The sequence below is a fragment of the Nematocida displodere genome, assembly GCF_001642395.1.
Source record: "Nematocida displodere strain JUm2807 chromosome Unknown 2, whole genome shotgun sequence".
NCBI lineage: Eukaryota > Fungi > Microsporidia > Nematocida > Nematocida displodere.
In genome coordinates, this window is record NW_027138156.1 from 44,539 (window position 1) to 68,174 (window position 23,636).

General features: G+C 49.8%; 19 protein-coding genes across 19 annotated transcripts; 10 read left to right on the plus strand and 9 right to left on the minus strand.

Annotated features, from left to right (window-relative positions):
- Nucleotides 1-69: 69 nt before the first annotated feature.
- On the plus strand, nucleotides 70-600 carry NEDG_00549 (60S ribosomal protein eL18; the record flags this gene model as incomplete). Its single annotated transcript, XM_067687967.1, has 1 exon — nucleotides 70-600. One exon carries the CDS (start codon nucleotides 70-72, stop codon nucleotides 598-600), a length of 531 nt encoding a protein of 176 aa, XP_067544064.1.
- Nucleotides 601-634: 34 nt separating this feature from the next.
- Nucleotides 635-1,579, plus strand: NEDG_00550 (replication factor C subunit 2/4; the record flags this gene model as incomplete). Its single annotated transcript, XM_067687968.1, has 1 exon — nucleotides 635-1,579. One exon carries the CDS (start codon nucleotides 635-637, stop codon nucleotides 1,577-1,579), a length of 945 nt encoding a protein of 314 aa, XP_067544065.1.
- Nucleotides 1,580-1,736: 157 nt separating this feature from the next.
- Nucleotides 1,737-2,147, plus strand: NEDG_00551 (uncharacterized protein; the record flags this gene model as incomplete). Its single annotated transcript, XM_067687969.1, has 1 exon — nucleotides 1,737-2,147. The coding sequence occupies one exon, from the start codon at nucleotides 1,737-1,739 to the stop codon at nucleotides 2,145-2,147; it is 411 nt and encodes a 136-aa protein (XP_067544066.1).
- A 214-nt stretch (nucleotides 2,148-2,361) lies between these two features.
- Nucleotides 2,362-4,791, minus strand: NEDG_00552 (heat shock 7kDa protein 1/8; the record flags this gene model as incomplete). Its single annotated transcript, XM_067687970.1, has 1 exon — nucleotides 2,362-4,791. One exon carries the CDS (start codon nucleotides 4,789-4,791, stop codon nucleotides 2,362-2,364), a length of 2,430 nt encoding a protein of 809 aa, XP_067544067.1.
- Nucleotides 4,792-4,982: 191 nt separating this feature from the next.
- Nucleotides 4,983-6,362, plus strand: NEDG_00553 (tRNA pseudouridine synthase 1; the record flags this gene model as incomplete). Its single annotated transcript, XM_067687971.1, has 1 exon — nucleotides 4,983-6,362. The coding sequence occupies one exon, from the start codon at nucleotides 4,983-4,985 to the stop codon at nucleotides 6,360-6,362; it is 1,380 nt and encodes a 459-aa protein (XP_067544068.1).
- A 23-nt stretch (nucleotides 6,363-6,385) lies between these two features.
- Nucleotides 6,386-7,144, plus strand: NEDG_00554 (uncharacterized protein; the record flags this gene model as incomplete). Its single annotated transcript, XM_067687972.1, has 1 exon — nucleotides 6,386-7,144. One exon carries the CDS (start codon nucleotides 6,386-6,388, stop codon nucleotides 7,142-7,144), a length of 759 nt encoding a protein of 252 aa, XP_067544069.1.
- A 33-nt stretch (nucleotides 7,145-7,177) lies between these two features.
- NEDG_00555 (uncharacterized protein) lies at nucleotides 7,178-8,164 on the minus strand (the record flags this gene model as incomplete). Its single annotated transcript, XM_067687973.1, has 1 exon — nucleotides 7,178-8,164. The coding sequence occupies one exon, from the start codon at nucleotides 8,162-8,164 to the stop codon at nucleotides 7,178-7,180; it is 987 nt and encodes a 328-aa protein (XP_067544070.1).
- A 5-nt stretch (nucleotides 8,165-8,169) lies between these two features.
- NEDG_00556 (uncharacterized protein) lies at nucleotides 8,170-8,460 on the minus strand (the record flags this gene model as incomplete). Its single annotated transcript, XM_067687974.1, has 1 exon — nucleotides 8,170-8,460. One exon carries the CDS (start codon nucleotides 8,458-8,460, stop codon nucleotides 8,170-8,172), a length of 291 nt encoding a protein of 96 aa, XP_067544071.1.
- Nucleotides 8,461-8,499: 39 nt separating this feature from the next.
- Nucleotides 8,500-9,066, plus strand: NEDG_00557 (GINS complex subunit 2; the record flags this gene model as incomplete). Its single annotated transcript, XM_067687975.1, has 1 exon — nucleotides 8,500-9,066. The coding sequence occupies one exon, from the start codon at nucleotides 8,500-8,502 to the stop codon at nucleotides 9,064-9,066; it is 567 nt and encodes a 188-aa protein (XP_067544072.1).
- A 9-nt stretch (nucleotides 9,067-9,075) lies between these two features.
- NEDG_00558 (uncharacterized protein) lies at nucleotides 9,076-10,656 on the minus strand (the record flags this gene model as incomplete). The annotated part of the gene is made up of 1 exon (XM_067687976.1): nucleotides 9,076-10,656. One exon carries the CDS (start codon nucleotides 10,654-10,656, stop codon nucleotides 9,076-9,078), a length of 1,581 nt encoding a protein of 526 aa, XP_067544073.1.
- A 33-nt stretch (nucleotides 10,657-10,689) lies between these two features.
- Nucleotides 10,690-11,832, plus strand: NEDG_00559 (uncharacterized protein; the record flags this gene model as incomplete). The annotated part of the gene is made up of 1 exon (XM_067687977.1): nucleotides 10,690-11,832. One exon carries the CDS (start codon nucleotides 10,690-10,692, stop codon nucleotides 11,830-11,832), a length of 1,143 nt encoding a protein of 380 aa, XP_067544074.1.
- An 8-nt stretch (nucleotides 11,833-11,840) lies between these two features.
- On the minus strand, nucleotides 11,841-12,308 carry NEDG_00560 (uncharacterized protein; the record flags this gene model as incomplete). The annotated part of the gene is made up of 1 exon (XM_067687978.1): nucleotides 11,841-12,308. The coding sequence occupies one exon, from the start codon at nucleotides 12,306-12,308 to the stop codon at nucleotides 11,841-11,843; it is 468 nt and encodes a 155-aa protein (XP_067544075.1).
- Nucleotides 12,309-12,398: 90 nt separating this feature from the next.
- Nucleotides 12,399-13,763, minus strand: NEDG_00561 (uncharacterized protein; the record flags this gene model as incomplete). The annotated part of the gene is made up of 1 exon (XM_067687979.1): nucleotides 12,399-13,763. The coding sequence occupies one exon, from the start codon at nucleotides 13,761-13,763 to the stop codon at nucleotides 12,399-12,401; it is 1,365 nt and encodes a 454-aa protein (XP_067544076.1).
- Nucleotides 13,764-14,111: 348 nt separating this feature from the next.
- NEDG_00562 (uncharacterized protein) lies at nucleotides 14,112-14,885 on the minus strand (the record flags this gene model as incomplete). The annotated part of the gene is made up of 1 exon (XM_067687980.1): nucleotides 14,112-14,885. The coding sequence occupies one exon, from the start codon at nucleotides 14,883-14,885 to the stop codon at nucleotides 14,112-14,114; it is 774 nt and encodes a 257-aa protein (XP_067544077.1).
- A 44-nt stretch (nucleotides 14,886-14,929) lies between these two features.
- On the plus strand, nucleotides 14,930-18,019 carry NEDG_00563 (antiviral helicase SKI2; the record flags this gene model as incomplete). Its single annotated transcript, XM_067687981.1, has 1 exon — nucleotides 14,930-18,019. The coding sequence occupies one exon, from the start codon at nucleotides 14,930-14,932 to the stop codon at nucleotides 18,017-18,019; it is 3,090 nt and encodes a 1,029-aa protein (XP_067544078.1).
- A 13-nt stretch (nucleotides 18,020-18,032) lies between these two features.
- On the minus strand, nucleotides 18,033-18,857 carry NEDG_00564 (uncharacterized protein; the record flags this gene model as incomplete). The annotated part of the gene is made up of 1 exon (XM_067687982.1): nucleotides 18,033-18,857. The coding sequence occupies one exon, from the start codon at nucleotides 18,855-18,857 to the stop codon at nucleotides 18,033-18,035; it is 825 nt and encodes a 274-aa protein (XP_067544079.1).
- A 37-nt stretch (nucleotides 18,858-18,894) lies between these two features.
- NEDG_00565 (uncharacterized protein) lies at nucleotides 18,895-19,581 on the plus strand (the record flags this gene model as incomplete). Its single annotated transcript, XM_067687983.1, has 1 exon — nucleotides 18,895-19,581. The coding sequence occupies one exon, from the start codon at nucleotides 18,895-18,897 to the stop codon at nucleotides 19,579-19,581; it is 687 nt and encodes a 228-aa protein (XP_067544080.1).
- A 53-nt stretch (nucleotides 19,582-19,634) lies between these two features.
- Nucleotides 19,635-22,544, plus strand: NEDG_00566 (uncharacterized protein; the record flags this gene model as incomplete). Its single annotated transcript, XM_067687984.1, has 1 exon — nucleotides 19,635-22,544. The coding sequence occupies one exon, from the start codon at nucleotides 19,635-19,637 to the stop codon at nucleotides 22,542-22,544; it is 2,910 nt and encodes a 969-aa protein (XP_067544081.1).
- Nucleotides 22,545-22,936: 392 nt separating this feature from the next.
- On the minus strand, nucleotides 22,937-23,587 carry NEDG_00567 (large subunit ribosomal protein L1Ae; the record flags this gene model as incomplete). The annotated part of the gene is made up of 1 exon (XM_067687985.1): nucleotides 22,937-23,587. The coding sequence occupies one exon, from the start codon at nucleotides 23,585-23,587 to the stop codon at nucleotides 22,937-22,939; it is 651 nt and encodes a 216-aa protein (XP_067544082.1).
- Between the last annotated feature and the right edge of the window lie 49 nt (nucleotides 23,588-23,636).

Below are 23,636 nucleotides of genomic sequence, written 5' to 3' on the forward strand. Positions count from 1 at the left end.
ACAACCACCGCCATAGACCGACAACCCGGAACTAAATTATTTTTTCTTTTTGCTACCCCTACCAGTGGAATGACAGACAAGAAGGTCGGTAAAATAAGAGGAGGAAGAAAAGCTCCAAAGACACAGAATGCAGAGGTCCAGAGTCTGTTTGAGCTATTCAAGAAGGTTTCTGAGAAGACAACCCACCCAGAGTACAGGAAGATTGCTAACCACCTCAAGAAGCCAAGATCACAGAGACCAGTGGTTACACTTAAGAAGCTTGTAGCCTACACTGCTCCATGCGCTGAGAAAATTGCAGTGGTTGTGGCAAAAATCGTTGGAGAGGACTCAATCGTTGAGATTCCCCACAAGATCAACGTTGCCTGCCTCGATATTTCCGTTTCAGCCAAAGCTAAGATAGAAAAGTTTGGCGGCCAAGTTTACAAGCTCGATGAGATCTTTAGAGTGGCACCTAACCCCGAACACATGGTTATCTTCCAGGGACCTTCTAAGGCCAGGAAGGCTAACAGGTACTTCGGAGTCCCTGGAAGCAGACACGCGCCTGCCCGCCCCAGAGTTATCTCCAAGGGCTCTGAGAGAAAGAAGGCTCGGGTATACTGAAGAAATAAACGAAACGAAAGTTGAATAAAAATTTATGAGAGAGGTTGTCTGGACGGAAAAGCACCGGCCAAGTAGTCTTCAGCACATGTCGCTCTCTGACGGCGTAAGAACCTTCTTCACTGAGCTTTTGAAGGGAGAAAGGTCTTTGCCAAACATTCTTCTTTACGGCCCCCCAGGGAGCGGCAAGACCACCCTGGCCCTCATTCTTAGCACGGCGCTGGCCCGGAAAGAAAGCATCCTGGAGCTGAATGCGTCGAGTGACCGAGAGATCTCAGTGATAAGAGGAAAGATAAAGAACTTTGCCCAATCAAAGCCACATGCTGGCGAAATAAAGATAGTCATCATGGACGAGTGCGACTACCTCACGCCTGATGCCCAGCACTGTCTTAGAAGAATCATTGAAGACTCCCAGGCAAGTACCAGGTTTATCTTCATCACTAACTACATCAACCAGGTGATTGACCCAATTAGAAGCAGGCTGATTGCCCTGAGCGTGTCAGGAGGGTCCCTGGCAGAGAACCAGCAAATACTCCAGGAGGTGCAAGAGAAAGAAGGCATCTTTTTGAAGGAGAAGGACATAGGGCAGATTCTTGAAGCATCCAGCAACGACATGCGCCGGTCCCTGGTGCTTTTACAGACCCTTGGACAGTGCAGGGCCACCGAGGAAGACGCCCCAGCCCTGATCGATGAAATCACTGGAGCCATTCCCCGCTCGCTGGTAAGGACGATTCTCGGCACCTCAACGGTTGCTGAGGCCTTATCCAACACAGAGATGCTTGTACGCTCGGGATACCCAGCAGTCTCCATTGTTCGGGCCCTGGCTGCAGCCGTTGCCTCCCAGCCCCCGAGCACCGAGGCCCAGACCGAGGCCCAGCACTGTGAGGCCCTCCAAAGACTAGCAGCCTGTGAAGAAAACCTTGTTCTTGGAGGCAGTGATCGTATTCAGCTACTAATGGGATGCTATGCAGTGCTGGGCTAGGCTTTAAGGTGCACTGCACCGTTGAGCGTCAGGGTACACTGTCATGGTACCAGGCCCCCGAACAACCCAGACCTAGACCCCTGAACAACCCAGACCTAGACCCCGAACAACCCAGCCTTAGACCCCGAACACAAAAGCCAAAAAAACAAAAGTTGGAATGGAAGAGTTTCTAAAGGAAACAGCCACTCTGCAAAGAATACTCTATAAGTCAAAGAATGCCCACAGAAACACTCTTTACTTCCGGAAACTAGTCCTTGTGCAACGACTGGCTAGGAAGGTACTTAGCAAACAGAAGAAACAAGAGGCTTTGGACGTGTTTCTTAACGAGCTAAGAGCAGGGTGTACCAGTGCTTACGTAGCCACCAGTAGCTGTCTCGGGCTAGGCCACTACCTCGGTCTGAGCATTGGGATTCTTGCGGTTGTAGCTAAGATCTTCTCGCTGAGCACAGAGCTTTCCCATACCCAAACACCAGCCCCCATCCCATCACAGCCCCGGAGCACTGTTGTCCCAGCACCTTCCGAAGAGGACGACGAAATAAACGACATCTTTGGTAACCATCTTTGGTAACCACGCCCTGTGTCCTGTCACGTCACGCCCTGTGTCCTGTCACGTCACGTACCACGTCGCCAATAAAAAGCACAATACTACTATGTACTATGGCCCAGCCCCAGGACCCAGGACCCAGCCCCAGGACCCAGCCCCAGGGCCCAGCAAACCAGGCCCAAGCAAACCTCAGAAACTTACTTTATTGAATAAAGGCCTGAACGGCACCGAGCCAAACTTAAAGGTCGTCTCTGGGGATGTAGTCCTCTTCGGCCTTCTCTTCTGGCTGGGCCTCTTCTGAAGAAGCGGCCAGAGCCTCAAAGGCTGCTCTGAGCTCAGAAGTCTTCTCCTGGACCTTGTCAAGCAGGGTCTCGTCCTTAAGACTCGTCTGGTTCTTGATTTCGTGCTCGAGCCAGTACTGGTTCTCACTGTGAAGCCTGGAAAGCTCGCCCCGCTTGTCTGAGCCCTCGTCAAAGGTTCCAGCCCTTGCCAGAATCTCGTCCAAAAGTCTTTCGAAAGCGCGAACGGCCTCGCCCTTGGCGGCCCAGATGTCTTCCTCGTGTCTGATCTTCTCGTACTTCTCGTACATCTCTTCAACCTCCTCCTGTTTCATGAACGAGTCCTGCTTCTTAATCGTTATCTTGTGAACGTTATCCTCGCCTTTCTCGTTGCCGATCTCTTTCGCTTCAACCTCAATGTCACCGCCGCCTCCAAAGTCGAACGTTACCTCAATGAGCTTCTTTCCCTTTGGCTGGTTGTTCTCGGGCATGTCAAGCTTGAACTGTCCCACGGTCTTAGTGCTGGTGAAGCGCCTGGTTTCGGTGGGGGTTTGTCCAATGTCGATCTGAACGCTCTTCTGGCCGTCCGAGGTCGTGGCAAAGGTCTTGTGGAACCTGTTGGGGACCTGGGTTCCTGCTTTGGCCATAACGTCAAAGACGTCGTCATGGAGCCTAATGCCCATGTTCATGGGCAGGGCGTCAATGAGCGCGATGTAGTCCTTCGACTCAATCAGGTTCTCGTGGGCTGCTGCGTGGTAGGCTGCTCCAACTGAGACACAGGTGTCTGCGTCAAGCTCAAAGCAGTGGTCTGCCTGGTCAAAGATGTCCATAAGGAGTCTCCTGGCTCCGGGAATTCTGCTGCTTCCTCCAACGTAAAGAATGTTCTTGACCTCTCCCTTGGTTTTGTTGATCTTATTCAAGATACCGTCGGTTTTGTTGTTGCTGGACGTAGCTTTGTTAAAGATAAGAGCGCGAATTTTGTCGTAAAGGACGCGGAAGAGCTCGTTCATCCTCTCAGTGCTGAGCGAAAGATCGATGCTGCCCAGGGCCTCGGAGATGAAGAAAGTTTCCTTAACTACGGCGTTGTTCTCAGCGCCTGAGTAGTCAGCCTTTGCTCCCTCAGCCTTGGCCTTCTCTCTGATGCGAACGTCAATGACGTTTTGCTGCTCACAGACGTCAATCTTCATCTTCTCAACGAGGTGTCTTAGACGAATGGTGGTGTTTACATCAAGGTCCTTTTCCTTGGTGATTGTTCCCTGGTCCTTCATGGTTTTAACGAAGTAGTCGTAGATCAGATCGTTTCCGTTCTCTCCCCCAAGGAAGTTGTCTCCCGAATGTGCCTTCACATCGAGGTTCTTGTTTTCCAGGGTCAAGTATGAAAGGTCGAGCGTACCGCCTCCCCAGTCAAAGACTAGGAACTCCATGCCACCAAGCTCTTCAACGCTGGTTTTTCTGGCGCAGGTGTAGGCGTAGGCAATCGCTGCACTGGTTGGCTCGTTAATAATTCCCTCATCAAGGACGTTCAGGCCAGCCAGTCGGGCGGCAAACCTGGTTTCCAGCTTCTGCTTGTCGTTGAAGTAGGCTGGGACGGTGACCACGCACTTTCGGCTGGTGCGGTGGTCGTTAAGAAGCTTGTTGACTCGGTACTTGAGCGTTTCAAGGACCATGGCGCTAAGGTCCTTGGGCGTGGTCCAGCCAACCTCTTTGTTGTTCTCGTCCGTAATAACGATTGCTAGTACTTTGGTGATTTCGTTGGTTTTGGGCTCTCTTCGGGCAATTCTTTCCTGCTCTCTGACCTTTTCCTCCTCCTTGGTCAGAATTTCAACTCTTTCCTGGATGGTGTACTTAACCTTTTCTCTGGTCTCTCTAATAACAAAGTCGTCGTCTGCCTCTTTGCTGCTTCGGGCCATGAGGGGCTTGAATCGGTAGATGCTGTTTTTGACAGAAAGGTCGCTGTTCTCTTCCTTCATCTGGTCCAGAGCCTCCCACCCAACAACGGGCTTGATCATCTGGTCCTGGTTTTTGGCGAGCCAGACTCCCTGGTAGAAGTAGTATGGCTTGTCGGCGTACTTTTCTTTGGCTCTGGCGAGCTCTTCTTTGGCCAGGGGCAGGGCGTCTGCCTGGCTAGCGATGTTCATCTTAATGAATGATGGGAGCGTGTTTCTTCCAAGTCCAAAAGAAGCTATCTCAACTGAGGCTTTGGTTGGGTTGTACATCGAAACGACTGAGTAGGTCGTTCCCAGGTCAATCCCCAAAACAATGTTCTCGTTCTGTGTTACTTTAACTGGCGACTCCTCCTTGGTTTGTGCTTCTCCGCGAACCACAAGTGCCAGGACTGCTATCACTGCAGCTACTGTCCACCTGACTGTGAAGAATCGTGACATATTCATAATTTACAAAAAAAGTTTCTATAAATACGCCACAAGATTTCTAGAAATATTTAATATTTCCTGATTAGGAAGATTTCAAGTTAATTTACCCGATGATATAGTTTATTTCTTAATTAATTAGCACTTAAGCGCGCCACCAAGGCTTAGTGATTTTAACCTCTACTTAATTAATTCGGGAACGGAAAAATTAAATGGAGGAGAAGCACGCTGAGAGGATTGTCGCTGAGGTCCGTGCCCAGGTGGAAGAGCTTTCTGGGACTGTTGATATGTTTAGCAGCTTTGTGATTAGTATAAAAGATGAAACGAACTCTGGCCTGGCGACGCTTAAAGACAGAATTAGGCCGAAGCTCCAGCAGTTCTACCCCAAAGAGCTGGGCGCTGACTACCAGACAACGATCGAGGTGCACCTCAGGGCCTTGGAAGACGTTCAGGTTGGTGTGGTTAACGACGACATCTACGTTGGCGGGAGGTACCGCAAAAACATTCGCGGCATTTCAAACACGCCAATTTCCTTTGCCAGGAACACTAACCCCAACCCCAACAAAGCCGCCCAGAAAACAGAGCGGAGAAGGAAGAGGCGGGAGCAGCAAAAGAGCCTGGAGGCCACGGACTCTTTGAGCGACGTTGCTGGCGAGTGTGCCTCGGCCATCATCCGGCTCCGTGCAGTCTCTGACTGGGTGGAGCCCATCAAGGAGTACTTCAAAGGGGCCAAGACCATCTTTATGTCCAGTGGCCGTGAAGACATTGACGTCAAGATGCTTGGTGAGGGAAGACCTTTTTTAGCGCGGATTGAGAAGCCTACTGCCAACCTGCCCAAAAAGATGTACAAAATGGTAACGGTCACTGCCAACAGTCCGGGCCTGGGCTCGGGTTTGGGCTCGGGTTTGGGCTCTGGCATCGAAAACCCTGAAAGACTCGAAAGACTCAAAAACCCTGAAGTAGAGGAGTACGAAGTATCCTACGACCCAATTGAGGTACCGCACAGCCTGGATAAGAGCGTTGAGCTACTGGACACGGCCCTGGTGGATGGGAAGGCGGCAGGTGAGCTAATGAAAAGAATTGAGGACTCAAAGAAGAAGGAGTACCAGGTCCGTATTTTCACCAAAGCACCCAAAGAGACCGTTAAAGCCAACCTAGCCACTAGCGGATGGACAGAAAACGAGGCAGGAGACCTGTTCACAGCCCAAATCGACCTCTGCCAGAAGACCCCGATAAGAGTGGCCCACCGAAGAGCTAATCTTGATAGAGCCCGGTCAATCTATAACTGCACCATCTCTCAGGTCACTTCCTATGATGCCCTGGGTGAGGGTGAGGGTGGTGCCGAGGACAGTGCCGAGGGTGGCGCCGCACAGAGCCCGAGCACCATCCAGCTCTCTCTTACAGCAGATGCTGGGACGTACATTAAAGAGTTTGTTAACGGAGACCTTGGGCGGACAGTTCCCTCGCTCTCCTCAATGGTTGGGAAGTACTGTGACGTCTTTGAGCTGGATGTTTCCCGCATAGATGCAGTCTACCCCGTTCCAGCAATTATCTTAACGGGTATTTCCCTGGTTATGGGAGGCGAAGAATAAAGCAGACTTTTTAATTTTTGTGCATGGACTGGAACGCCAAGATCTCCAAGAAACTGCTCGCCTTTCATCAGGGAAGTGCATCAGAATACTGTGAAATACTCAAGACCTTCAACATTTACGCCTATGGGCACGGAAACAAGCTGCCGCTTCTAAAAGAGCTCTTCCCAACTGCTCTGATTGTTGATTGTAAAGAAAGTGACTTTATGCTGGTTGGAAGATCGATTTATGAGTACTTCAACGTTCCTCCTAAGGACACTGAGGTCAAAGGCATCATTCAGCACGTCTCAACCGTTGTCTTGGATAGACCTGAGGAAAAGATGCTTATCCTGCTTAATGCAAAAAAAGACCTTTTAGAGGTGATTCATTCGCTGAAGGTGGTTCTGGTCCAGCACCGAGAGATGTACGTCTCATACAACGAGCTAATCCAAAGCAACTTCATTTTTAGGGACTTTTCTACCTTTGTCCTTGAAGAAAAGGAGCAGGCGGGGAAGTCTTCTAAGGTGAGTGAGGTGTTCAACATTTACGACTGTGTTGGTCCACTGAGCCGGAAAATCTTTAAGCTGGTGCTTCGCGCTGCAGCCTCCAGGGCCGAGTTCTCTCTGCGCGACCTTTTCGCCAAAGAAAAGAAGAAGCTTTTGCTTGTCTCCTTTTCCTCGTTCAGAGAGGCGCTTTCTGACTTCTTTGACTCAAAGCTGCTTACTGAAACAAGCAGCATTTGCAAGCTGCACCTGACCAAGAGAGACCTGGCCGAAGTAATTGATATAATTGAAAAAACGGAGTAGTCAGGGTGTTTGGTGCCGAGGCCCTTGCCAGAGCTACTTCTCTCCCTGGCACTTTCTACTGAAGACTCTGATGCTTTCAATGATGCCTGGAGACCTGTTTTTGAGGCCTTGGTCAATTTCAGGTTGCAGTTTCTTTTTTAGGGCGAGAGCTTCAGGCTGTGCCAGGGCCTTAACGGCTGTAGCTAAAAGCCGCCAGACAATGTGTGGTGGCGTCTTCTGGAAGAGTCTTTTGATTTTGGCGTCGTCTAGCTTGGTGGCCACAACCCTGGAAACGGTGGAGAAGTACTCTGGATCCTCTCTTTTAAAGACAAGGAGGAGAATGTGTCCAATAAGCACGCCTGCAGTGTTCCCAAGAAGTGCCTCGCTGAGCTTGTCAGGGTCTGTTTTGATAAGCGGTAGATTGCTGCTGATAAAAGGAATCATTTCACTGGTAAACTTGCAAAACTCAGCAGTTGAGACAATGTACCGCACTCTCTCAACCAGAACGGAGACAATCGCCGGAGAGAAGTGCCTGGCCGTGTCTTTCCCTTCGAGAAGGCGCCGGAGCAGAACTATGCCCTTGTCCAGGTTAAAAAGGTCCTCTCCCGTTTCTTTCAAAAGCGCAACTACTTCTGACTGTTCTTCGTTTGAAAAGGCGGGGGCGTCTGTGAATAAACCTTTTTTGTTCAGTAGGTCATAGACCTTCTCGATGTTGGTTCTGGAGATGATTCTTTTTTTCAAAATGAAAGGTTTTGGTTGGGGCGATTTATCAACCGCCAGTTTTTTGGTTGACTTCCTGGTGGCCTTTCCAAGAATGCCCTCAAAAAGCGGCTGCTCTGGAGCTCCAGGCCTCTTTCTCTCGCTGCTGGGTGCTGGGAGGATTGTGTTGGTGTAAAAGTCAGGTGCGAGTCTTTCTTTCTTTTTGTTAAGGCGGCAGAAGAGGAAAGAGACAAAGTCTTTCTCTTTCTGGGTCATAAAGTTACTGTGGGGACCTGCCGTCTTGGCAGGGTGGTTTCTGGCCTCTCTTCTTCTCTCTTTCATAAAAATTAAATTGTCCCCTCTTTTGTGTGCGCCTCTTTTAAGAGGTGGTTGTACTCGCTAACTGCTTTGTCGTAATCTAGCTCGTGCCCAGCGACCTTGGGCCTCTTCCCCGTTTGAATAAGTCCTGTAATGGAGACTCTTCCGTCCCTGTTTCTTCCCAAACCAGTGTCTTTGCTCCACCCCATTCTTAGAAGTATTTCATACCCAATGCTCTCTTTCAGCCCGGAGGATATGTTGTCTTTAACCGTTGTTTCCCTGTCCCTCTTTCTTTCCTGGCTTCTCCGGACAAAGCGCATGTAAAATGGCTCTTCTCGTCTCATGAAAATTTTATTCTAATGTCTAACTTATCACGAGCAGCTGAGTCGTTTGCTCAGAACATTACAGGACGCGTTCGTCGCGAGAGAGAGGGAGAAATGCTCCTGGCCCAGAGACAGAGAGTCCTCATTACTCCTCTAGTTAGCATTGGTAGGCTGGAAATGATTGAAGGAAGTTTTGGCCCTTTTTCACCGATGGTACCTGCCACAGTACCCCTCTACATTGCCCTCCTCCTGAAACACTCCTCTCTCTGCACTGTCCACCTCCCAGACTATCTCTCCACTGCGTGCCTGAAAAGAGCCGTTGAAAAAGAAGAAGAAACAGAGGATGAGTTTGGATCGATTGATATGTATACGTTTGAGAATGCGAACGTCTGTTTAGAAAGCTGTGATAGTGTGGAGAGTGTCTCGGAAATAAGAGTCCTCCTCGAAAGACTTAAAGAGGTAAGAATGAATAAGCTACTAAAAGGCTTCAAAGACATTGACACTTCCATCATAGGAGTCAACAGACTCACTTTCTATGAGTTTAGAAGAATCAAAGAGTACCTCATCCCACACCTCCAAATCTCCAGACGTCTTGATGGGTAGGGTCTAACCTCACAGGTCCCTGCCCTCTGACTCGTAGTCTGAAAAAGAAAGGTTGGCAAAGAAGGAGGAGGCTTCTGGCCGCGCAGAAAATACGCCCTTGCCTTTGGTCTTGCCAAAGAGTGTACTAAAGTCTTTCTTTTCTTTTGCTTGGTCCCGGGGCTGGGGCTGGGGCTGGGGGCTGGTCAGGCCTTGGGGCTGGGTCTTGGTGCTGGTCTTGGTGCTGGTCTGGGGGTTGGTCTGGGGGATAGTCTTGGTGCTGGTCTTGGCTGTGCCACGCTTGGTCTTTTTAAGCTCTTCGTTAAAGTCGATTACCTCCCTTCGGGTGCTGGTACCATCTGACACGTCCCCCAGGTCACTAACCACGGTTGGTGTGTTGCTGGTGGCAGAGAAGGACATTAAAGGTGTGCTGGCCTTGGTGCTGGGTGCACGGACCGTGCTGGGTGCAGAAGCTGAGCTATTCTCCTTCTGTGCTGCTCTTTTGCCCCGGGGTGCACGGGCCGTGGTAGGTGGCTGTGTTGGGGTAGGTGGCTGTGTTCGGGCAGGTGATTGTGGTAAGCCAAACCCTTCCCTTTCTGTATCTACAATTTCAGGGTAGGTCTGGGGTTGTGTAAGGGTATGAGGCTGGGACTGGGCATGAGGCTGGGACTGGGCATGAGGCTGGGTAAGGGGCTGGGTCTGGGTCTGGGACCACATCCCATACTGCATTTGCTTGGAAAGGATATCTTCTAGGCGCTGGATGGTGGTTTGTAGGATGGCAATGGTTTTGTCTTTTTCTTCTACTTTGGCTTTGCTTATCTCACTCTCCATCCTAACCTTGGTATACTCCTCCTTTATTCCGTTCAGGTCTTCGGGTTGGGCCTTCAGCTTTATTTCCAGCGTGTCCAGCTGTCTCTTAAGAGCACGCTCGCTCTCAAAAGACTCTTCCTCTCTTCTTTCTTTGGTTTGCTTGATGGCTTCTATCTTCTCGTGGAGATCTTCTACCTCTTTCTCTTTTTTGGAGAGTGCTTCCTGCTTCTGCTGAACGGTGGCTTTTTGGTGCTCCACCTCCTCCTTTAGCCGGGTCATTCCCTCAAGACTGGCGCTTTTTTGGGCCTGGTGGGCGGCCAGCTCCTGCTCTTTGGCCTGGAGAGCCTGCTCGGTGACCGCTAGTTGGTCTCTGAGGTGTTTTTCGGTGTCTTTGGCGCTTTGTAGCTCCTGGCTTTGCTGTGCGCCGTGGCTGGTAAAGTCTTTTTGGGCCTTGGCAGCTACTTTGATGCCTTCTGCCAGGTTTTGCACCTCTGCCTCGAGGTGCTTCTTTTCTTTGGCGGCTTCTTTGGCTTTTTTCTCGTTTTCTTTCAGCGACTGTTCAAGGAGGGCCATTTGCTGGGCCAGCTCTTCGGCGTGCTCCTCCCGCTGGGTGGCTGAGGCTATTTCTTTGTGCAGGTGCTCTTTCTCCTCGTCGAGGGAGAGACATTCTTTGAGAAGTATTGAAATGATTTCGTTATCTATTTTATGTTCTAGATCGGTGTACCTTCTCTCTTCTTCGATTGTTCTCTTCAGAAGTACGCTGTACTCCTGTGGTAGAGAACCCTCTAGTACGCCCTCTTTCATAATCCCCTTAAAAATTATTAAATATTTCTACTTATGAAGAAAGGAGGAGGCGTCTGGGTCGATCAGGGGAATGGCATTGTTACGTGTACGTACGCTATTTCTGGGGAAGGCTCTTCCTGTGGCATCTCAGAAGTATCTTTTAAGTACAACTACAACCGAGACAGTCTCTCTGCCCAGGGTGTTTCCAATAAATTAGTCTGTGATGCCATTGCTATTGGGTATCTAAGAGCCAGGGAGAGGATGGGGCATGAGAGGTACTGCCAGGTCGTCTTCAGCCAAATAGAAAAAGTCCTTGGGGGTGCTGAGATAGAGATGCCCCCTGAAGAAACGGAAGAAAAAGAAGGGCGGGTTCTACTTGACATAGCACCCACGCACCCAACACCAACTGAGCGTTTTATTGAATTCAGGTACGTCCCTGAAAACATCCGGATTATGAAGGCCAACTGTGTAAAAGTCTCTTTCCAGTGCAAAAGATGCTCAGCGCCCCAGGCTTTGGAGATAGGTGACCGAGCTGCCACCCAAAGCACGGCCACCATCCAGAAAAACACCTCTTCCCTTTTTAACTGCGCCAAGTGCAGTATCCAGCTAAAAATAGATACAACGTTCCATTTACTGGTGGTAGAAGGTGCCAACCAGAACAACCTGATGCGATTGGAGACGTACGGCCTAACCAACTTTCAGGTTCGGGAGGTGCTTTTGAATGTGATGTGCGACATTTGCGGGGAGCTGTCCACCCTCGCTCCAGGGACCAAGAAGAGGTGTGTCTGTGGATACCTCCTCACTCTAAGACCTGGAGCAGCGCATACCTTCAAAGAGGTGCAGCCAATGGGTAAAACAGACCGCAAAAAGAGAGAGGGGGGCATAGAGCACCTGTTTGCAGACGAGGGGCGGTGCGAGCACTACAAGAAATCTACCCGAATCTTTATCTTTCCTTGCTGTGGTGGAAGGTATCCCTGCGACGTATGCCACGATCTACAGGAGGACCACGAGGCCGTCTATGCCAATCGCATGATCTGTGGAAAGTGTCGGGAAGAGTCTTCCATTTCTCCCTCCTGTCTCAACCCGAGCTGCAAGGCCTCTCTGGTTGGTCATACCTCGCACTTCTGGGAGGGAGGAAAGGGAACCAGGGACAGAACGACTATGTCCAAAAAAGACAACAAAAAGTACAAGAAGTGACTGCTGCACTAAGAGGTGACTGTCCAAAAGATGCACCTTTTTCTTCGCCTGCAGAAACAGTTCAGGTACCCGCGGGCGTACCTGGTGTTAAGGGGTGTAAGATCATGCGTAAATAGAATAAATACGTCGGTGTATTGGGTTAGCAAGCTAATGCACAGCTCAGTGAATGGGTCATTTATCGGAGGTGCCTGGCTTGGGGGGTGGATTGCGAGTCTAAGCACCTGCAGATCACCGTGGTGCTCTATCAGAGGCAGTTTAGCCTGTTCTCCCAGTACAAGCACCCGCTTTTTTGGTCTTTCCTTAGCAACATCTTTTTCTATTCTATCCTTCATCTCAGAGTATGCCAACGGTATAACCCCATACCTTGCCCCCAAGCCTTGTTCCTGTACGTCCTGTCCCTCCGCGTCCTGTTCCAACCCTTGTCCCAAACCCTGTCCCAACCCTTGTCCCAAACCCCGTTCCAAACCCTGTCCCATAGACTGCTTTTCTTCTCTTACAAAAATAAATAAGTGTATGGGTTGGGGTTGGGGTTCAGGTCCGGGCGGAGCACAGTACGGGACACTCCGCTAGGTACTGTCAGGTGTTTGGTGGGGTGCAGAGTGGTCGGTGGAGTGGTGGTTGGTGGAAGGGTCTTCAGTGAAGAGGACTCTTCTGGAGGCTGAGGTGTCAACGGGGAGTATTTGGCTCATTCGCCCTGAGAGCGGGGAGAGGATGTACTTGGTGCCTTTGTGCTCTGCAGGTGGCTGGGTGGGTGTAGCTGCTGTTGGCGTTGAGGGGGTGGACGTTTTTCGGTGTGGGCGGTGGTTCCTCATAACTGCCGGCAGAATACTGTTGTATGTCTTAATAATAGATACCTGGACCAGATCTTCAATGGTGACTGGAGGCAATCTATCCTCGTAGAGGTACCAGGAAGACAAAAAGCCCATTTCTTGGTAGACGTCGTAGACAGCGGCAAGAGAGATAGTCTTCTTGCACCCAGTGATGGCAATGTAGCTAAAGGCAACCACCAGGGCCTCGGTGGTGTAGTCTTCAAAGTACCCCAGGCTCTTTTCAAGGGAGAGAAAGGTTCTTGTGATGGCGTGGAGGTGGGTGTCCATCGCTTTGGACAGGCCCAGGCGCTTGGAGAACTCTTGCATGCACGAGTCAACAACGATGATGAACTTTCGGTCGGACACCTTGAGGTCGTAGGTTTGTGGGTTTTTGGTGGCTCTGGCATCGGGAAGAAGGTCGTTCTCCCCCTTCCTAGGCTTGAAGAAAAGAACGTCTTCATCGGCAAAGGGCTCGGCTGTCTTTGAAAAGCGGTTCTGGCAGTAGAAGCTGAGGAAGTAGGCTATCTCATACTGCCTGAAGAATTTGTCGATGATTCGGTTGTGCTTGTACCTCATAAACAGCTTAAACACTGGCTGGATCGTATCTATGCTAAAGTCGTCCTCCAGGAAGACGTGCTTGGTTAGGGCGTCCTCCCCGCGAATAATCCGCAAAAGTATTTTGTACTGTGCCTTCCGCGGGGGAGAGACGTCAGGTGCCCCCATAATTCCCGCGATCTCTTTAGCTATCTCTTTGATATTTCTGAGGTTCTCTTCCGGGATAGAAAGAGGGGGGACTTTGGTGAAAATGAACGGCTTAGGCATGTTCTGGGTGGCCGGCCAGAAAATGGCCTGGGGGCGCAGCTCAAGGATCGCCTGGTCCTCGGGAGAAATCTCCTTTTTGCCTTCCAGCTCCTCTTTTATCACCTGCTGGATGGTGAGAAACATTATCAAGTGGAGGGAAATCCTGTAGTACCTCTGAATGTCTTTTCCCCTATCTATTTGCATGACTCCTTCAAAGAACTCATTGAAACACTCTTTTACGCCGATGTGGTCGTAGGATGTTGGGTTGTCTCCCCTCCTAAACATTTCTATCCAGGCATATCTTCTCTCCTCGTCCATCATTCTGTTTGTTTATGAAGTATTTATGTGATTCAGATGATAAAAGCCCGTCTCCAAGTTTGGCCTAATAAAAAGGGGCTGTAAGAGGTAGCAAGCTTAATTATTCCTTGCTGGGGAGTTATTGCTCCCGCGTGGACCGAGAAAGAAGGCAAGATAAACATTCAAAGTGGCATCGGTGATTCTTCTCTTTCCAGGCTCATTAAATAGGTAGGGGAAGTCTATTTGATTAAAAACACCTTCGAATGAAGCTTTTATTAGGTAATCAAATAAGGTTTTATAGATAGCAGTCATAGGCAACGGGCGCAGGCAACGGGCGCAGGCAACAACAGCCATAGGCAACAGCGGGCGTTTTTAAAGCTCTGAGCGGAGGCAGTCCTCTAAGCAGGCGCTGGAGCAGAGGGTAATCGCAAAGGGCATCTCTGTCCCTCGGAATGGAAGACTTTTGAAGAAGATTTGGTAGTTGTGGCTCTGCTTTTTGCAGATGGAGCACCTCTCATACCCCGGGAGCATCCGCGGACTGTCTGGGGAGCTGTCAAGCGACCGAAGACACAGCTCTTCCAGGCCCCGGCTCGTGAAAGCAATGGCAGCGTTGCGCGCAGCCATCTCCTCGGCCGATAAAAAGCACGTCCCGGTAATGGTAAAGTTGCTCAGCTTAAGCCCTCTAACCTCAACGGGGAGGTACTCGATCGGGTTGTTAGCCAGTGTAAGGGTGCGCAGCCGGAACAGGCTGCTTATCCGGCTGGGAAGGGTGGCCAGGCGATTGGACCGGAGGAGGATGCCCACGATTGAAGGTGCTTCAAATATCTCATCGGGAATGGTTCCAAGAAGATTGCCTTCGAGGTTTAGGACAAACTCCGAGGTTTCCTGCCAGTACTTGGTTTCTTCTATGCGAGAGGAAAAGTCAGCTGTTTCTACTTTTTGGATCGCTGAAACAATGCGGGGGGCAGGCAGATCTTTAATGGTTAAGCACGAGAGATTCAAGATCCTTGGGATGGCTTTTGTGCCCCGAACAAAGAGATCAAGAGCATCCCGAATGGAGGTGCTTCTATCTTCGTCAGAGATTGAGTTGAAGAAAATAGGCAGAGAAATGGTTCTTTGTTTGGAACGTCTTGACCATTGCGACATCCTATTTCAGAAAAAAGGAAAAGGCATAAAAAATGCAGCAAACAATGAAGCAGCCAGCAGACGTCCCCGTTGAGCACCTAGCTAGCTCCATAGACATCCCAGGCCTCCCAAAGCTCCATCTTGACCAGAATTTAGAGGTGGGTTTCGAGACGCCCGAAGCAGCCACTGAGGCCGGGACGACCGAGCACCACCAAGTCATTGAGGTGGCGAGAGGAGCGCTTCCCGTTGACTACGACCTCTTTTCAGTTACTTATCCAAACATATCCTACCAGCCAGATATTTTCCAAAAACAGTCACTTTATTACCTAATGAAGGGGGAGAGTATCTTTGTTACGGCGCATACGAGTTCGGGAAAGACCCTGATAGCAGAGTTTGCCATCTTTATCTCCTCTCTCCACAACACCAAGGTTATTTACACCTCGCCAATCAAAGCGCTCAGCAACCAAAAGTATCGGGAGTTTTCCAGCAAGTTTGAGAGCGTTGGGATACTTACAGGCGACGCCCAAATCAACAGTGGGGGGAGGTGCATTGTTATGACCACGGAAATACTAAGAAACATGCTCTATCGAACCAGCGGCATCCTTGATGAAGTTGAGTTTATTGTCTTTGACGAAATCCACTACCTAGGGGACAGGGAGAGGGGGGTTGTCTGGGAAGAGGTCATCATTCTCCTGCCCCGGCACATAACCCTGGTCTTCCTCAGCGCCACCAGCCCCAACGCCAAAGACATGTGCGAGTGGATATGCACCACCAAAAGCAAGGACATCTATCTGATAGGCACGGAAAAGCGGGCGGTAGACCTGGAGCACTGTCTCTACTTCAGGGACGAGCTAACTACGCTCTGCAAGTCCGGGGTGTTCTCGCACGAGGAGTACCTTAAAGCCAAAAAGGCTGGGGCCGTTGAAGTCTTCAGAGAAAAGCAAAAAGTGAAAGAGTTCCAGGACAGGGAGGAGTTCCTGAAAGCGCCCATTCCGAACACCCCGAAAACTTCAAGCATCCCAAAAAACCTGAACACGCCGAAAAGCTCGAGCACCAAGCCCAAAACCAAGGCGCCATACGTCCTTGACTCGCCCTACCGCATAGCCAAAGACCTGGTGCAGCGAGAGCTGGCGCCTGTCGTTTTCTTTGACTTCTCCAAGTCGCGGATTGAGCAGTCCTTCTCTCTGTGCGGGGCTCTTGACCTAACCACCCGGGAAGAAAAGGACCTGGTTGGGGAGTTTATCCACGACGCCCTGGAAAAGCTTCCGGCAGGCGACAGAGACCTTCCACAAATCGCGTTTGTCACCCCGAAGCTGCTCAGAGGCGTTGGGATGCACCATTCCGGGCTGCTGCCGATTCTCAAGGAAATCGTGGAGATGCTGTTTACCACGGGGGCTCTGCGGGTCCTGTTTGCCACCGAGACCCTGGCTATGGGCCTGAACATGCCTGCCAGGACGGTTGTGCTAAGAACGCTGAAAAAGTACAACACCGAGACGCAGTCCTACGCCGAAATCAACACCAACGAGTACACCCAAATGGCAGGAAGAGCTGGGAGGAGGGGGTACGACCTCAAAGGAACGGTTATCATTGAAAACGCGGGGCAGGAAATACTCCCAGAAGACGTTCTTATCCGCTTGCAAACGGGGAAGCCGTGCAAGATAGAAAGCAAGTTTTACATCACCCCACGAATGGTTCTCAAGCTTCTTCGGGTCAAAGGCCTTTCGGTAGAGGAAATGGTTAGGCTAAGCTTTGGCAAGTCCAAAAGGGAGCAGGAGATAAGAAAGCTGCTCCAAAGAAAGAAAGCGCTCCAAAACGACCGAGCAGTCCAGGCGGCCCTGGGCGACCCGTGTCCCCAGTGTGCTCCCGACCTGGACACGTACCTGGACGTCTTTTCCGCCATGACAAGCACCCTTACGCGGGTCTACAGCTCGCTTATTCTCACCGAGTCGGGCGGAAGCACCGAAACCCGAAAGCACGCCCTAACCACGCCGGGGTATACCGTCGTACTGTGCACGGGGGTGGTAGCTGAAGTACTTTCAGTAACGACCCACCCCCAGAGACAGGACGGCACATCGATCAGGGTCAGGCACCAAAGAAGAATCGGGCTGCCCGCCCCCAATGCCACCGCAAACCCCGAAAGTCTCGAAAGTCTCGAAAACCCCGAAAGTCTCGAAAGTCTCGAAAAAACCCCGAACCTGAAACCGGAAAATCTCGAAAAGCCGGAAAAAAAGCCGGTACCACATACCTTATTCTTTGATCTGGCCCAAAGCCAGGCAGTAGCACCGCTGGAAGAGGCAGTGGGGGTGGATGGGGTGCTTATGGCATCGGAGGACGGGCAAACGCCAATGGTTCTGAAGCCACGGGAGTATACGCTCTCTAAAAGCATGGCAGACGCCCTCTCCATGTGGAAGACTCTCTCCTCGCTGGAGTGTGTTCGGTGTCCCTCCTTTGCAGAGCACTACGCCATCTCCCACAAGGCATTCGTACAACAAAAAGAGATAGACGAGATAGATGGAACATTGCGGGCATCCAATGCATCGAGTCTTTCAGTGAACAACTACTTTGGGTATCTTCTTTTCCTGCAAAAGATAGGATACATCGATGCATCTACCGACCTAAAGCTCAAAGGAAAGACCGCATGCGAGTTTAACACGATTGATTGCGTTCTAGCCACTGAAATTCTCTTCTCGCCACACGTTTCCTCGATTACACCAGGACACCTAATCATTGCCTCCCTCTCCCTGACCTTCCATGAGAAGTACCAGCTAGAAGAAGACCCAACCAACATCAAGCACCTCCCACGCATAGAAAGAGTTCGGGAGCTAAAACACGCCCTGAACCTTATTGACGCCATCGTTGCGGACGTCTCAGAGACCTTCAAAGAGTACTCCATTCCATACGAACGCCCGAACCACACGGTTTCAGGGGAAATCCTTATGTGGATGGAAGGGTGCCCACTTATTGAGATTGTAACGGCCTCCCCGCTCTCTGAGGGCGTCATTGTCAAGTACATCAAGAAAGCCACTGAGATATGCACCGAGTTTTCAGTCGCCTCAAAGATTCTTGGGAACACGCCGCTAGCCCAAAGCATTGACGAAGTTGGGGAAAAGCTTAAAAGAGGCATCGTATTTACACCAAGTCTTTATTACGGCTAGAAGGGGCCTTGTGCTATTTACACGCGCTGCCTTCCCACTCGCCTATTTCCTTTAGCTCCTTCTCTATCTCCTTCACCTGCCCAAGGTCGTTCTCCTCCCGGGCCTTGCTAAGAAGGGCTTTCAGTTCAAGTCTTCTTCTGGTGGTTACTTTGCCGTATCGGAGGAACCTTCTTCTCTGTGAGAGGATGTAGTTAAGCTCCTCCTCGGTTGGATCCTCCTCTATCTCTCTTGATAGTTTTTTCCAGAGCTTGATCGTATCTTTATCGCCTACCACGGTGTTGTCTCTGGTGTATTCGTTGTACTCCTCTTCTGTTACCAGTAGATTGCTTATGCTTTGGATGTTTACTTCTTTTCGGTCCTTCTTTCTGCCAACGCTCATCCATCTGTTGGTGACACCTCCGCCCACCTCATAGGTCTTTCCCTCGTAAATGCTGAGAATCTTGTAGATGGAGTAGCCACTTGGCAGTCTTATCTTGATGTAGTATCCTACTAGCTTATCTATCATTCGCTTGTAGACAATTTTAAGGAGGGTGTCTCTTTTCAGAACAATGTTCTTGAAAACGTCGTAGCTGCTCTTAGCGGTGGTTATTCGGGGAATGGCTTTGTCCCGGCTCTCTCTCTCGCGAGAAAAGCTGTCAGACTCGCTCTCCTCCCCAAACTTTCCTGCGCGCTGCTCCAGCTCTTTTCTTTCGGCTTTTCTCAGTCGGTCGGAGTATCTTTCGTAAAGTATTCTTTCCCTCTCAATCTCCGGAAGTGACTCCAGTTGTTTTTTATCCTCTGCTCCTAAATAGAGATCTTCTTCGTCGTTATAACTCTTCCCAGAGTGTTTTCTTGCCATAGGGGTATTTATAAATAAATTATTTGTTGTTGCAGAAATGAACTCAGCCAATGCCAACGAATGCAAGCAGGTTGGAAACCTTCAGGAGCTGAAGACTCTGGTGGAGCAGTACCGTGACACTCCGGTACAGGCAGCCATTGAAGAATTAGTTGTCTTAAACGCAAAAATCAGAAAAATTAAGGGGGACGGGAATTGCTTCTACTTTTCAGCGATCTTTCTGGTGCTTGAGCACTTCCTCAGCGGCCCAGGAACGCCCAGCCAGCTCCTTGACCTCCTGCAGGGAGTCAACGGCCTCCTTAAAGAGAGCGGGGTGGAGGAGTACTTGATTGAAGAGTTCTCAGATCCAATGTTTCAGGTGGTGAAGTGTGCATCCAGCAGGGAAGCTGTTGATCTAGAGGCTTTAGATAGCATCTTCTGGGACCACACCTTGATGTACTTTCGAATGATTACCTCTGCATATATAAAAACACATCGAGCTGAGTTTGAGGGCTTCCTTGAAAAAGACCTTGTCGAGTACTGCCAGGCCCAGGTGGAGGTCACCAACGAGTACGCTGACGAAATAGAGCTAGAAGGCTTTTCCAGAGCTTTTAACATTTCTTTTGAAATCATTAGTATCTGTGATGGCCAAATAAGGAAATTCATTAAAGGAGAATCAAGTATTTCCATAGGAAGCCTTCTTTTCACAGCACAGCACTACGATATCATCTACTGCCCCACAGAATAAACATCTGGCCTAGAGAGTTAGAAGGGTATATTGTTTATTTATTTGAGGTAATTATGAACGGAGTGGAGGACGCAGGGAGAGAGCTGTCTGAGGAAGATGATCTTTTCAGAGAAGAGCAGGCAAGCGCTGAAAAGTACACCAAGAGTCTTGCCAAGTATGAAGGGGCCTTGGCCCTTGATAAGCCCACCTTCTTCCTGAAAATGCTGCAAATTCCAGGTCTGGTCTTTTTTGCAGGTGTCTTTGGATACCTCCTTGGAAGTGCTGGGTTTAAGCCGTGGGTCATCGTTCCGCTGCTCTATGCGGTTGGCTTTGTCTTTCTTCGGCGGATTGGAGAGTTTAAGCGGAGCATGGAGGCTTTTATCTACTTTTCGATCAGGAAGCAGTCGGTATCAAAGTTTGAGAAGGTTGACTGGATAAACGACTTGCTTGAGAAGGTGTGGCGGTATGGAGAGGCCTCGATTTCCAAAATCCTTCTCCTGAAAGTTGGCGCGGCCCTCCAGCACGTCAAAGTTCCCATGGTTAGTGACGTTCGCCTTGATCGCTTCACTCTTGGTGGGCAGCCTCCAGTGATTGAGGGCATCAAGATAAGAAGCTCGGATAAGGAGTCGCTGGTTATTGACATGCTTCTTCACTTTATACCCTCGGCCCTGCAAAACCACCAGGTCCTGGAGGTAGCAGGCGTTGAAGGGGGGCGTACAGACTGGAACTCAAAGATTACGCTAACGGCGCGGGTTGGCGGGCCTGTTGCTGGGATAGACATGCCTGTGACCCTGCAGAACATTTCTTTTAGGGGGAGCATGCGGCTAAAGATAAATCTGACCTATGAGCAGACAGTAATTGAAGGGGTCGAGTTTTCTTTTCTTAAGCAGCCCGTTGTTGGCTTCAACATCATTCCTTTAAAGATAGTTGACATCATGGACGTTCCCGGACTCTCAACTGCCATAAAAAAAGTTATTCAGGTAACAATTGCTAAAGAAGCACTTTACCCGAAAAAAATTGTCGTTGCTCTTAAGCCCAAATCTCTCTACTACGTTGGCGTCATTGTTGTCCACATCCACCACCTGGTGACTACACTGGAGGGAGATGTCTCAGTTGAAGTAGGCATCAACGGACGACCTGATAAAAGCACGGCCAAGATTAGAGGCAGCGCCTGTAACGTTTTAGCGTACATCCCGATAAAAAACCTGGATGATTGCATACAAATCCTAATTAGGAAAAATGAGCGGGCCAGTCCCATGGCCACAGGCGCCGTCTTCATTGAAGAGGTCTGCATGCAGTCCAGAGCCCAAATGATTGTCCCGCTTACCAACGGCCTAGGATACGCCGACGTTTCCGCCGCCTACTTCCCAAAGCTGCAGATAGATAAGGTCACCGACGAAGAAAAGCCAAAGTCGGCCATTGTTACCATCAAGCTAGTCCAGCTTATCGACATGATAGATGTTCTTGGCAAACCTTTCAAAAGCTTATCAGTAAAAGCAACCGTTTTTCTCAAAGAAAAACGGGTTTTAGGCAAAGATCCCGCCCACATGTCTGCAGCCGAGCTAATGACGCCGACAGCCAAAAGCCCCACCCCCTCAGCCACCAACGAGTCTTCCACCGACTCAGACGAGGACCAGAAGAGCCAAACCGACCGCAGCGCCCTCTCAGACGAGGTCCTTGGGGTCTTTGAGACCAAATGCGTCAGGGAGGTCATTAGCCCAGGGTTTGACGATAACTTTGTCTTCTTCACCCGGGACACCAAAAGAACCACGCTTTTGGTGGAGGCCTTTGATAACCACCGCCTTCTAGGACACTTCACCCTTAACGTCCGCCGGGGTGTCTCCATTGCCTACGGCACCTTTGACTTCTGGAACACCAACGCAGGCAAGGCCAAGCTTATTTTCTCAGCCGAGTATGCCTGCATGGCCAAGGTCAAAATGCACCGCTACAACCTGATCAGAGAGGTAAGAGTCGTCCACATAGATGCCCCGGGCGCTTACCGCGGGTACATAGTTACTGAAGGAAGAGTCGTTGAAATTCCTTCGTTTTTCTCGCCTGCCACAGGACCTCACCACGGAACAGTCCTAGTTCCCGTTATGAATGAGACAGAGCTATCTAAAATAGTCATTTATGAAAAAGACGAAGTCTTTGGTGGTTGTGATGTCATCAGTGGCAAGAACTACCTTGGCACCGTCCCCATCACCCTTGAAATCAACGACTTTCCACTCCGTGCCTCTCCTACAGAGGCACCCACCCCCCCAGGGCCAGTCTCTGAACCAGCACCCGAGCCAGCCTCTGAACCAGTTCTGAGCACTTTTATTCAGGTACGGGTGGTTATATGCCGAACCAACCACCCTATCTTTTTAGAGTTTTCAAAAGAAGGCGTTGTCCTTGACAGAAGTGCTCCAAGCAACGGGAAGAAGTTGTATGGTGAGTTTTTCTTTTTTACTGATGTTAACGTTTCTGTTTTTACCGTTAAAGAAGGTTTCCTAATTGGGAAGTTTCTTCTTTCAAAAACAAATGGCAGACACGAGATAAAACTTGCACACGGACAAATATTCGTCATTGACGTCAACAACCGATGGTTTGCTGCCCCCTCCCGGCCCATCCTCCAGCAAGGCACACTCTCCCTGACCCTTGAGCAAATAGAAAGCACCAACTTCCCGAACAAAGAAATCTACTCAAAGCTCTTTGTTGAGCTGTTCCTTAACGACACCCACTACACCTCAAAAGCTACCGCGGACCTTAACTCTCCACGCCTAGATGAACTATTCACTTTTAACGTGTTTCTTCCCCTGGACCAGCTTTACTTCAGAGTTGGGGGATGGACCCTCCTCAAAGAAAAGAAGTACGTTGGAGAGTACACCCTTCCCCTCTCCTGCCTCTCAAAAGGACAAATAACCCTCCAGGTACCCATTATATCGATGCATCTAGAAGAGGAAAGAGAAATATGCACCATTAAAGCTATATCAGAATTAGAATAAAAAATGGAAACGTCAGAAGAGTGGGAAATAGACAGCAGCACAGAAACCCAAGAACAAAACACCAGCTACTACCTGTCTCTAGACTCCATCTCTAACCTCTCATACCTCAAATGGCAGTTCTAATCCAATAAATCACCACCTGTTTCTTTCTCTTTCTAAGATCACCCATACCGTCTTCCATCACAGCCACTGCAAAAAATTGCTGGCTCCCACCCCCTCCTACCTACCACGGGCTGGGTTGGGCTGTACCATTGCGTACGGCGCTGGGCTGTTGTACCATTGCGTACGGTGCTGGGTTGGGCTGTACGGTGCTGTACCCTGAAAACCCGAAAACCCCGAAAAACCCGAAGGGGAGACTTGAGAAAAGAATCTTTATTCTAGGCCACGGCCAGTTAATAGTATCTAACCGGCTTTCCCTGTGTAGTCTTAATGTGGACAGAGCGGATGTTCTGCATGCCCTTCTTAACCAGGCCAAGAAGTGCCGTCATGGCAGCTGCAAAGTTCTGGGCCACCTGTTCCAGTGGCATTTTGGTGGTGCCAATGGCAAATCCAAACAGGAGGTCTGCTTTCAGGTTAAGCTGAACCTTTCTCTTTACATCTTCGTAGTAGTTTTTAATTTCGTTGATGTTCTTGATCATGTAGACGGGCTTCTTGTTTCCGGTGAATAGAGAAGGCTCAAAGACTTTGTAGACACTGGCAATTGAAATGAACGAGTGGTACTTCTTGACGAGCTTCTTTCTGATGACTTTCTTTTCTTTCTCCTTTCCCTTGAAGTCGTCAATCAGGACAAAGGGGATGTCTGTGCCATCAAGAATCTTTGAGAGGGCGATGTCTGCCAGGACCAGAATCTTTTCCTCCTTTCTCTTGAGAAAGGGAAGAGTGACCTCTCCTCTGAATCTAGCTTCTCTTGCGGCGTCGTATCCTTTGATACCTATTCTTAACTCTATGGTTTCACCTCCTTCTACGTTCTTTGGCTTGGTGCCTTCGACTATCTTTTCAATAACTGGAACAACTTCCTCCGCTCCAAACATTTTTGAACCCATGTGCAGGAGTAAAAAAATAAAGAAATTTATACATTTGGCTTGGCTGGGG